Below are 10,465 nucleotides of genomic sequence, written 5' to 3' on the forward strand. Positions count from 1 at the left end.
CATATGTGTAAAAAGCTTGGAAAACCCCTGCTCTAGCTCAAGTCTAGGAGGTGGTCTAGTGTGCACTCCTGCTGGACATGCTAAGAATTAGTGGAGTTGGTTTTTCTCTCTTGTATCCTTCTCTTGAGAACCTTCAATTGCATAATGAGTAAATAGTATTCTGGTCCTTCTCTTTTCTGTTAAGTGTGACCCATGGGTAAGCAAACTAAGGCCTGGGGGCCGGATCCGGCCCAATCGTCTTCTAAATCCAGCCCACGAATGGTCTGGGAATCAGTGTATTTTTACATGAGTGGAATGTGTCCTTTTATTTAAAATGCATCTCTGGGTTATTTGTGGGGCATAGGAATTCATTCATTTCCCCCCCCAAAATATAGTCCGGCACCCCCCCACAAGGTCTGAGGGACAGTGGACCGGCCCCCTGCTGAAAAAGTTTGCTGACCCCTTCAGTTGCCCCTTTGCTTGGGACAAAAAGATAGCTGGTTTATTTTTATTTATTTTTTAAAATTGTACTTGTCTCTGAATCTTCAATGTGTTACATTGAAAAATATTCCACTTGACCTGCTTCATCATCTTGACCAATTTATATATTGCACATCTCTGCAGCTCGAGATAACACTTCATTCATTTGAAGAAGTGTGCTGACACCCACTTCAGGAAAGCTGATACCATAATAAGTGTTTTAGTCTTTAACACGCCACAATGCACTTTGCTGTTTTTGCTGCAAGAGACTATAGTTTACTAAGGGTGTTAGGGGCTGTAGCTCTGAAGGGTTTCCAGGATCCTTTGCTTTTTCAAATGCTTGATGTGTACGTAGCCTAATGAGGCTCCTCCATTATTTTAGTTCCTGCAACGCAGGCCAGGCCATCATATTTCCTAGGTGTGCTTGGTTTGGATTCATTTGTTTGCTTCCTCTCTTTGTTTCTCCAGGGGTATTTGAAGTGGCCTGCATGACTACAGATCATTTCACAGGGGGTATGAGACAAAACTATGAAGTGAGGAAGTGTGCTTTATCACCAGAGGATAATGAGGTATATACCCATGAAAAGACCTATTACATTGCAGCAGTAGAAATAGAATGGGACTATTCCCCCAGCAGGACCTGGGAGCAGGAGAGACATCACTTTCATGATGAAAGGTAAGGCCAGATCAAACAATAAATTCCTAGAAAAGCATATCTGAGATTGCTCACTTTTCCTTTCCATCCTTTTGTAGCAGACATGGATCCCAAGTGGTTGGTCTAGGCTTGGTGAGACCCAAGTCAAAATCCTCACCAGCCTAGTCACCAGCTATTAGCCTAACCTACCTCACAAATTTGTTGTGAGAATAAAATGTGCAAGGATGGGGCAGGGGACCACATAGCTATCCTTAAGCTCTTTGGAGGAATGGTGGCAAAAATAAAACAATACTTCTCTGGCATATTTAAATGTAAAATGTAATGAATGCATGGCAAACAATAATTAGGTGGTGTCTATTATCACTAGAGGTGATACTAGAGCGCAAGGAAATGCTGTTTACCTTCCCACCGCAGTGGTACCTATTTATCTACTTGTGTTCCTGATTCTACTATGAATTATGCATTTCATGTAGCAGATTTCATAGGGAGCATTTTTTTCCCTGCTTCCGGCTTCCCTGTGTGGATTATTTTATGAATGCACAAGGGATGAGTTTCTTTTTTATGCAGAGTGCAAAAAATATTTAGGACTGGCACATCTCCATATCATCTCCGAGGACAGGCAAACCCTTTGATTAACACAAAGCCACATTCACAGAGTGTAGTAAAGGGCACTGTTGACTCCAGACCTAGGGTCTTACAATACCAAAGCGCTTAAGATGCAACAGGATTTTAAGTTTACCTTTATTCCTCTATTTAAGTTTCCATCCACTGTTTTGCTGATAAGGTCTGCCATTCTGTAAAGCAGCCTTCTCCAACTGGATACAACTCAGATACATGACCAGTGGTCAGAAATGGTTGGAGTTGTAAGATCTGCTAAACCTGGCAAGGCATGCAATGACTCATGCAACCCAACCCTTGCTTTTAAGCACGGGGCTGCAGGCAGTTATCTCTACCAGTCTCTGGTTAAACTCTCATCACAGGCAGGTGGATTGTTGCTCCAGAATAGCTATGGACTCTTCCAACATGACTTACTGAGATAGTGTGGCTGCAATTTAACAGGTCAGGTAGGCCTGCTGGAGGCCAAGATCGGGACCTCTCAGGTAGACAGGGCCTTTGGAAAGTCAGACGTGGAGCACATCTTCCCTGCGTTTGCTCCCCCCAAGCTTCAGTCTTGTTTGCAGGCATAGTGGAAAGTTGTCCCAGCCCACTTTTCAGCAGTGGATGGGGCCAACCCCCAAAGTAGATGGGGCAAGACACCTCACACACAGTCACACTGTGTGTGACTTTCCTAACCATAACATGGAGATGTCAACCAGCCATAAGCAGAATGGCGTCTCATTAGTTCCTTCCTTTAACTCAAGAGTGGGGAATCTTAGGCCCAGTGACCAAAGGTGCCTTTTGAAGCCTGTCTATCTAGTCCTCAAGAATTTGCACTCTCCTTTAGCATTTTTGCCTGACTGAAATTTGTCCTTGAACTCTGGTAATGCCTTTTGCCTACCTGGTTGGAAGATGGATGGTCTATGTGTTTGTGTAAAACACATTTTCACATTTGCAGTTACATAAATGATACCTGGAGTTTTTGACCAGTGCCTCTTAACTTTATTGGTTCTCATTTTCAATTGTATCCTTCACTTTTCCCCCCTTCAGCCCAGGGAATTCATTCTTAAATAAAAATGATAAGTTCATTGGGTCAAAATACAAGAAGGTTGTTTATCGAGAATATACTGACAAATCATTCAGCACCGCCAAAAAAAGGAAGGAAGAAGAAGAGCACCTGGGAATTCTAGGTACTGGCTTTATAAATTGAAAGAACAGCTATTGAACGTTATATTGGCATGAACTGAATTTTGCTGTGTGGGTCTCAAGTAAGGATGAAAGGAGGCAGCAGCTTCTGTATGTCACCATTAGCACTTTTTTTGATGGGCTACATCTGCAGGGCTACAGGTTCCTCACCACTGCATTAAACTGTGGGTTAGCATTATGCTTGAACCAGATCAATGTCTTGAAGATAAAGTTTAAGACTTAACACTGGATTTAATCCAGAGAAAATTAAACCCGCTTACATATAATTAAAGTCAATTGAATTTAAGTACACTGTTAAGTGCTTAAGAGCCCTAGCAATTTAATTTGAGCCTTAAGCGCCTGTAGGTTTCCTTTGCACTGATTAATCTTTGCAGTTTTGTTTTCCAATGCACTTTGGAATTTCCTTTAATGCTGTGTCTAAGAGAACATGTTTGTTTTTAATCTCTCCAAGGTCCACTACTTGTTGCAAATGTTGGGGATAAAATCACAATTATTTTTAAAAACATGGCCTCCAGACCTTATTCTATTCATGCACAAGGAGTGAAAACTGACTTTGCGGACGCAGCCGGAACCAGTTCAGGTAATAGTCTCATTCATTATTTCTCTCACTTTTAAAAATCTTGTTTTCCTTGCCTCAAGGTCTGTAGAATGGGGATAATAATAACAAAAGGACAAAAGAAGCAGAGAATGTGGAGCTGGTGAAAATCCACAAGGGCTTAATTCCTCCTGTTCAGTTTTTTGCAAAAACGTTTGGAAGATGATACAATTTAGTCTTGGTGAATCTGAAGGGGAAGGGCGTGCAACCACCAAGAATGCCTATCTTGTGTCTCTTATCATAGGACACAATCCTAACCCTAGGCCACCAGTGGTAGGGATTGACCTTTACCCTAAGCCACCAGTGCAGGCAGTTCTGCGCCCACAGCCCAACTGCTCACACCAGCCAGGGCAGAAGGTGGAGAGCAGAAAAAATATCCCTGTGCTACACCAGTTTTTAGGCTACTGCACTACGTAGGCCTAGAGGAGGCGCATTCTTGTCACATGGTGGGTCAGCACAGGATCCAGTCCTGCCCATGAAATGCTGCTTTTCGGGGCTTTCTGCCTGTCACCTGCCAGCAGGGATGCCATCAGTAGTAGCTTCCACCCACTTGCGATTTGGATGGGTGCATTGGGGTGCTCCTCACTGTCAGGGCTTCCCTGCCAATGTGGGCAGAGGGGCAGCTTCACTAGATGCCCATGCATTTTAGTGTTATGAGAGAGTGAGAAAAAAGTTTCCTCTATTCCCCTTTCTCCACCCCCATCGTTCTGCCCGGACACCGAGGTCCAGCGCCGAGGGCCTTCTGGCGGTTCCCTCACTGCGAGAAGCCAAGTTACAGGGAACCAGGCAGAGGGCCTTCTTGGTAGTGGCACCCACCCTGTGGAACGCCCTTCCACCAGATGTCAAAGAGAAGAACAACTATCAGACTTTTAGAAGACATCTGAAGGCAGCCCTGTTTAGGGAAGCTTTTAATGTTTAACAGACTATTGTATTTAATATTTTGTTGGAAGCTGCCCAGAGTGGCTGGGGAAACCTAGCCAGATGGGTGGGGTATAAATAATAAATTATTATTATTATTACTCCATGCTATGCATGATTTTATCAATTTTAAATATCTGTTTCATGCAGGTGCAGTCAGAGAGTATGTCTGGAAAATACCAAAGAGATCTGGTCCTGCTGAAGGGGATTCCGACTGTATCCCTTGGGCATATTACTCAGCTGTGGATAAAGTTAAGGTGTGTTTTTAATGGCAGTTACCAAATCCGTTCCCTTACCTGGGCACAGAACACTTCTTCACCAGACCCCCTGCATTGGCTTCATTCCTTACTAAACAACGAGTCATCTGACTTTGTTGAAATCTTGATGGAGACAATGGGATTGGCCCCATGTAATCTGGGTGTAGTGTGGAGTAGTGGTTAAGAGCGGTAGACTCGTAATCTGGTGAACCGGGTTCGTGTCTCTGCTCCTCCACATGCAGCTGCTGGGTGACCTTGGGCTAGTCACACTTCTCTGAAGTCTCTCAGCCTCACTCACCCCACAGAGTGTTTGTTGTGGGGGAGGAGGGGAAAGGAGATTGTTAGCCGCTTTGAGACTCCTTCGGGTAGTGATAAAGCAGGATATCAAATCCAAACTCCTCTTCTTCAAACTCTTCTGGAAGCAGAGCTTTTAAGAGCGGCGGGGAGGAAAAGGTAGAGGCAGAATCTGTTTTCAAAGTACTTTGGAAGTGGCAAGCCAACTTTCATCTATAATGGATGTGTATAGAAGGGGTTGGATCCAGACTAGATTAGGTCCCATTTAAATCCATCTGAAAAATTAGTCATGATTTAAATCTCATTGATCTCAATGGGACCTAAATGTGACTAATATATAGCAACATAGGCCAGAAAAATACGGAGTCATGGTGGTGGAGCTACCATTTCTGAAGCCTTGCCAACCAGGGTTAGAAGGTTGTGGGGCAGATTCCCCCCTCCTTTCATGTACAGTACTTGGTTTCCAGATTTTATTTTTCTTGTCGTTGGTTTCAGTGGGAGGGGAAATAACTATGGCAGCTCCAGGACTGGCTTATTATCATTTTTTTGCCCTTGTCTGGGAAATGGGACGGCTTTAGATCCAAAGCCTCCCTCAATCTGTCCCTGCCACACCTGATTTTCCCGTGCCTTACTGCCACTGCAGCACCAATAACTAAGGTGGTGAAGCAGGACCACCTGGAAGAATTTTACCCTTATGATTTCTATATAATCATCTATCCATATATAACCATATATCTTTATGATGATTTCTATATATCCATGTATACGAAGGGTGTTTGAATCATGAAGGCTTCTGCAGAGCTAAATGCTTAGATTTTAGAAATCCAAAATGACCTCTGCCCCATTTCTTCCCCCTTGTTCTTCTAATGCACTCAATGGCTCGCCAACATAGTAGGAAGCAAGAAATCTGATGTGCCGGCACTTTCCTCTGTCTAGGAAGCCCCTCAGCAGGAAAATGCTAACCACAATGTCCCCGTTTATAACAGATGGCGTGTAGGAGGGTTACCAACATTGTAACGGGCAAATAAGTTTCTTTTCTCCTTTCTTACTATAATTCAGGGGAAAGGTCAGGCTGATGTACCGTGAGGAAAGCAGAAGTTGGGGTTTATGCATGCGCTTGCTGGTTTGATTTTTGCTGCCATATGTGATTATATACGATTATGTCATGTTTTATGACGTATTTACTCAGGTATAAAGCCTAAGGGCGCTAGAGCTTCGGCACCCAGTCTTTGGAAACCATTCCACTGGGTCATTATTGCTCAGCAATAAAATACCACTTTCTCTTTCTCCATTGCTGCGTCTGACAATTCCTGGACACAATTTGAGTGGGCCACAGGTACTTTAAAAATCCTTGCAACAGTGGCAGCAGAGCTTTCCATTGCTGCAAGTAGGAGGCCTCTAGAAGGAGACTTCCAGAGGTCTCCATCTGTGAAGGGCATCTGCAGGATCCAGCAGCCCCTTGGCCAGAAGCTTAGACTTAATCCCAAGCACTCGATATGGGCCAATATTTCGTCAGATGCTATTTCCCCATCTCCATTATTTTAGTAATGGCGATAGGTAATTATATCCCTTTTTTTGGCTTTCAGGACCTCTACAGTGGATTAATTGGGACACTGCTAGTCTGTCGCAGGGAGCATATACAATTACTTTCCACATCTGCACAACCGATACAATTTAATGTTCTTTTTTTGGTGTTTGACGAAAACCTGTCTTGGTACCTGGATGAAAATATCAACACTTACGCTGTCAACCCAGAAGGCGTGAACAAAGAAGACGAGGAGTTTATCGAAAGCAATAAGATGCACGGTACGTTTCTATGGCGATGGGATATTTCCAACACCCACAATTGCCAGTCATTAATCAGACATTCTGTGTTCATTACATTTGCCACATACATGCCAAACTGTATGGCATAGGGTTGTATTGCAGCTCTTGGGTCCTTTTCTCTTTTGGAAGCTGGGCTCCAAACATCCTGCTCGCTTTGTTTCCTTCACAGTTGGCCTCCTGTAATTCAGTAGGCAGAGCGCATTTGAGGACCGGCCCTACCATTGGCTTCACTATATTGAAATTCACGTTCCATCAAAGAGTTTTTGCGTTCATGATAAACTTCTCTTTCCTTAGCCATTAACGGAAAGGTGTTTGGAAACTTGCATGGCCTTACAATGCACGTTGGAGATAAAGTCAGCTGGTACTTAATGGGGATGGGGAACGAAGTGGATATGCACACAGCACACTTCCACGGCCACAGCTTCGACTATAAGGTAAGATGATTGGTTCCTGCCTTTAATTTTAAACTTAGTGTTGGAGGAATGATAATGCGTTTTTTGGAGAATGCTCTTAGTCAACTGAATATACAAACCTGCTTTATGCTCAACTGTCCCAGTGTTTTCTATTCTGACTGGCACAGCTTTCAGCTGACAATACTGCCTGCCATCTTCTACCTGATGTAATGTTATTGGTGGCAAACAACAAGGGCGCCTTGGTGGTTTGTTTGGGAATAGGGTTTGAGCAGATCCACAGCAGGCATTTAAAGCACATGACTTCCCCAAAAGAATTCTGGAAACTGTAGTTCATTAAGAATGCTTGAAATTGAAGCTGTGCGAGGGGGAAACTATAGTTTTCAGGATTTTTTTGCAGGGGAAATTTTAAATGTGCACTTCGTGATTACAATAAGTTACTTTAACATCCTATCTGTCTCCAAGCTGCCAGGTCTGGAAATAATTACAGACCAGCAATTTCTATCCTAATTCAATGGAAAGGCAACTCTTTAAGAAAGCAACGATACAAAAAGGGCTACAGTACACAGCTCCACTGCCCAGTGTCCTAACAGCTACCCCACAGCCACAACCCACACTGTTTTTTCAGATTTTGGTTTTAACTGGTGGTAGTAGCAGGACCGGATTGGGCAAAGTTGCTATTTCTAATACATAAAATGAGGGGTGGGCAAATCTGTTGTTTTTTGTTTCTCTCCGTTCCCATTGTTAAGTTTAGTTCTTCACATTTAGACATCAATATGTTGAAATGGCTGGGGTAACCCAGTCAGATGGTTGGGGTATAAATAGTAAAATTATAATAAAATTTGCATTTAGTGTAAATTTCTCCTTTTTGTATGCAATGTTGCCTAATATACACATTTTTACAAAACAATTCCCCATAATATAATGCATTTTTGCTTGTTATTTTCACCAGTATATGCATTTTATTGCACACTTTACCCTAATATACACATATTTGCACACATTACTTGGGTAAAGAACTGCATTGCAAAATTCAGAGAAGTGCAAATTTAAAAGAGTTATAAGCTGAAACCAATTTCTCCCTCATGCAATAAAGGGGAAGTAGGCATAGATGGCTCTTACTTATTTTTTAAAAAATTAAGTTGCCTGCATTTTTCTTCCAATTGTTTAAGTTTCCAGCACAAATACATTCAAAGTTCTGCCACAATATTCTTAACTCATTTTATGTCTTCCAATTAATTACTTCAAAGACGCTGCAAAAATGTTTACTGATGTAAGGTGGTTTTGTGTGCTTGCCCTAAAAGAACACCAGAACCTACCGGGCCGATGTCTTTGATCTGTTTCCTGGGACTTTTCAAACTGTTGAAATGTTGCCCAAGTATCCTGGGACTTGGTTATTGCACTGTCATGTGACCGACCACATCCATGCTGGCATGGAGACCACCTACACTGTGCTCCCAGAAGAAAGGTAAGCAGTCACCAAATGTGTTCAAGGAAATACGTTGCACTTGCAAGGCCTACCACTAACTGGGGAGATTTAAGAAATGGGAAGGAGGCTGAAGGGGTGTGCAAAACAGAATTTGGGAAGGGGCTCTTCTGAAGACCTCAGGGCAAAACAGAAGTTCACCTGACACCATCATAACCCGTCAAAACGTAGCCCGTGAAGGGTGGGGAAATGAAATCATCAGCCTAGAAAGATTCCACATCCCTGAGCTACAGCAATCTTGTGCTGCTCCCCACATCAGAAGAGCTAACTGATGTTATCTGCAGCCAGTTGCACAATTGAGGCTGACTCAGTGGCAGCTAAGAACATTGGGTAAGTAAGGCAGGATAGGTCATGATAGATGGAGCCAAGGATAACAAGAGGCAAACTAAGAATATCAACCTACAGCAGACGAAGCTTAAGATCTGCTCCCTGCCCGTTAACAGTGACCACATATACCCAACTGTTGCATTCTTCAAGTGGCCCTACTTCCTCTCTTTTCAGAAATAAGTCCAGCAGCAAGGATCCCACCCTCTACCTCACCTCCATGATTCTGTTGTTTTGTGTAGCATTTCTATGATTCCACCAAGTACTGCTGCTTCCATCCGCCACTCAAGTTCCTACCCCTGGACTTTTAACATCCCCTGAGCCTATTTTTCTATTGCTTATTTCCACACCAGGAAGGGATTCACCTGCTAATCTCTTCCACTGTGCTATGCTTATTGTTGTTGTTTAGTCGTGTCTGACTCTTCGTCACCCCATGGACCAGAGCACGCCAGGCACGCCTGTCTTCCACTGCCTCCCGCTATAAATGAAACCGTGGTAGGGGGAACTGCCAGCAACAACATTTAAGCAACACACACGCTAAATAAAAGACAGCCAATCTACTCAAGACTGTTTCGGTTCTTCTTTCTATGAATAGTGTGTGTTGCCAGCCTTAGGGGGGGGGGGTGGACAAAATCCAAGCTATATTCACTCTGTCATTTTGAATCTCACTTCTGTTGACGTGTACATCTCACTCACCCAGCTGTTATTAGACAGCTGCATTTCAAGTGCAAGTAGATAAATAGGTACCACTCTGGCAGGAAGGTAAACGGCGTTTCCGTGCGCTGCTCTGGTTTGCCAGAAGCGGCTTAGTCATACTGGCCACATGACCCGGAAGCTGTACGCCGGCTCCCTCGGCCAGTAAAGCGAGATGAGTGCCGCAACCCCAGAGTCCTCCATGACTGGATCTAATGGTCAGGGGTCCCTTTACCTTTACACATTTATAAATCTTAGTATTTTTTGGTACTTCCAGACAGTTGTAAATAGAGACCAGGGAGAAACTCAAGGCAGATTAAATAGCATGTGTTATTGTTTGTGCAGAAAATCCGTGATAGGACCAGCTTATAAGAACAGCCCCAGCATCTGATTTCAGTGAAGTCCCGTTACAGAAGCTGCTTGAACAAAGAGGCTACTACAGATCCAAAAGGAAATCCAAGAACTTGCTGTCACTTTTTATTCGTGGCTTTTGGTGCAGAGAATTTTATTATTATTATTATTATTATTATTATTATTATTATTATTATTATTCACATGAGATTTTCAGCTGTTTGGTTTGTTGGACACCCCATCTGACACAGGTGATTATAAGGAGAAGAATAAAACTGAATTATATTCACAGTAAAGCTATCCTTGGAATGTACTGGCATATAGCCCAACTTTCTCCACATAGTATATGTCTAGCTCACTTATAACACCAGTGTTTAGCATCATAAAACTATC

The 10,465-nt window shown here is 43.1% G+C and overlaps 1 protein-coding gene across 4 annotated transcripts in view; it reads left to right on the plus strand.

Annotated features, from left to right (window-relative positions):
* CP (ceruloplasmin) overlaps positions 1-10,368 on the plus strand; it is a 32,719-nt gene extending 22,351 nt beyond the window's left edge. For 2 of the 4 annotated variants that reach the window (XM_082223971.1, XM_082223973.1), the window contains 8 exons: positions 928-1,135; positions 2,762-2,901; positions 3,369-3,497; positions 4,581-4,687; positions 6,568-6,787; positions 7,103-7,242; positions 8,523-8,686; positions 9,206-9,593. In XM_082223971.1, the coding sequence (XP_082080097.1) occupies positions 928-1,135; positions 2,762-2,901; positions 3,369-3,497; positions 4,581-4,687; positions 6,568-6,787; positions 7,103-7,242; positions 8,523-8,686; positions 9,206-9,281 (1,184 nt within the window). In that variant the 3' untranslated portion in view covers positions 9,282-9,593. Of the gene's footprint in view, positions 1-927; positions 1,136-2,761; positions 2,902-3,368; positions 3,498-4,580; positions 4,688-6,567; positions 6,788-7,102; positions 7,243-8,522; positions 8,687-9,205; positions 9,594-10,066; positions 10,227-10,256 lie in introns of those variants that run through there. The other 2 variants (XR_014220096.1, XM_082223972.1) reach the window with 2 other exon arrangements.
* Positions 10,369-10,465: the final 97 nt, after the last annotated feature.

This window comes from Podarcis vaucheri (genome assembly GCF_965113315.1).
Source record: "Podarcis vaucheri genome assembly, chromosome: 5".
NCBI lineage: Eukaryota > Metazoa > Chordata > Lepidosauria > Squamata > Lacertidae > Podarcis > Podarcis vaucheri.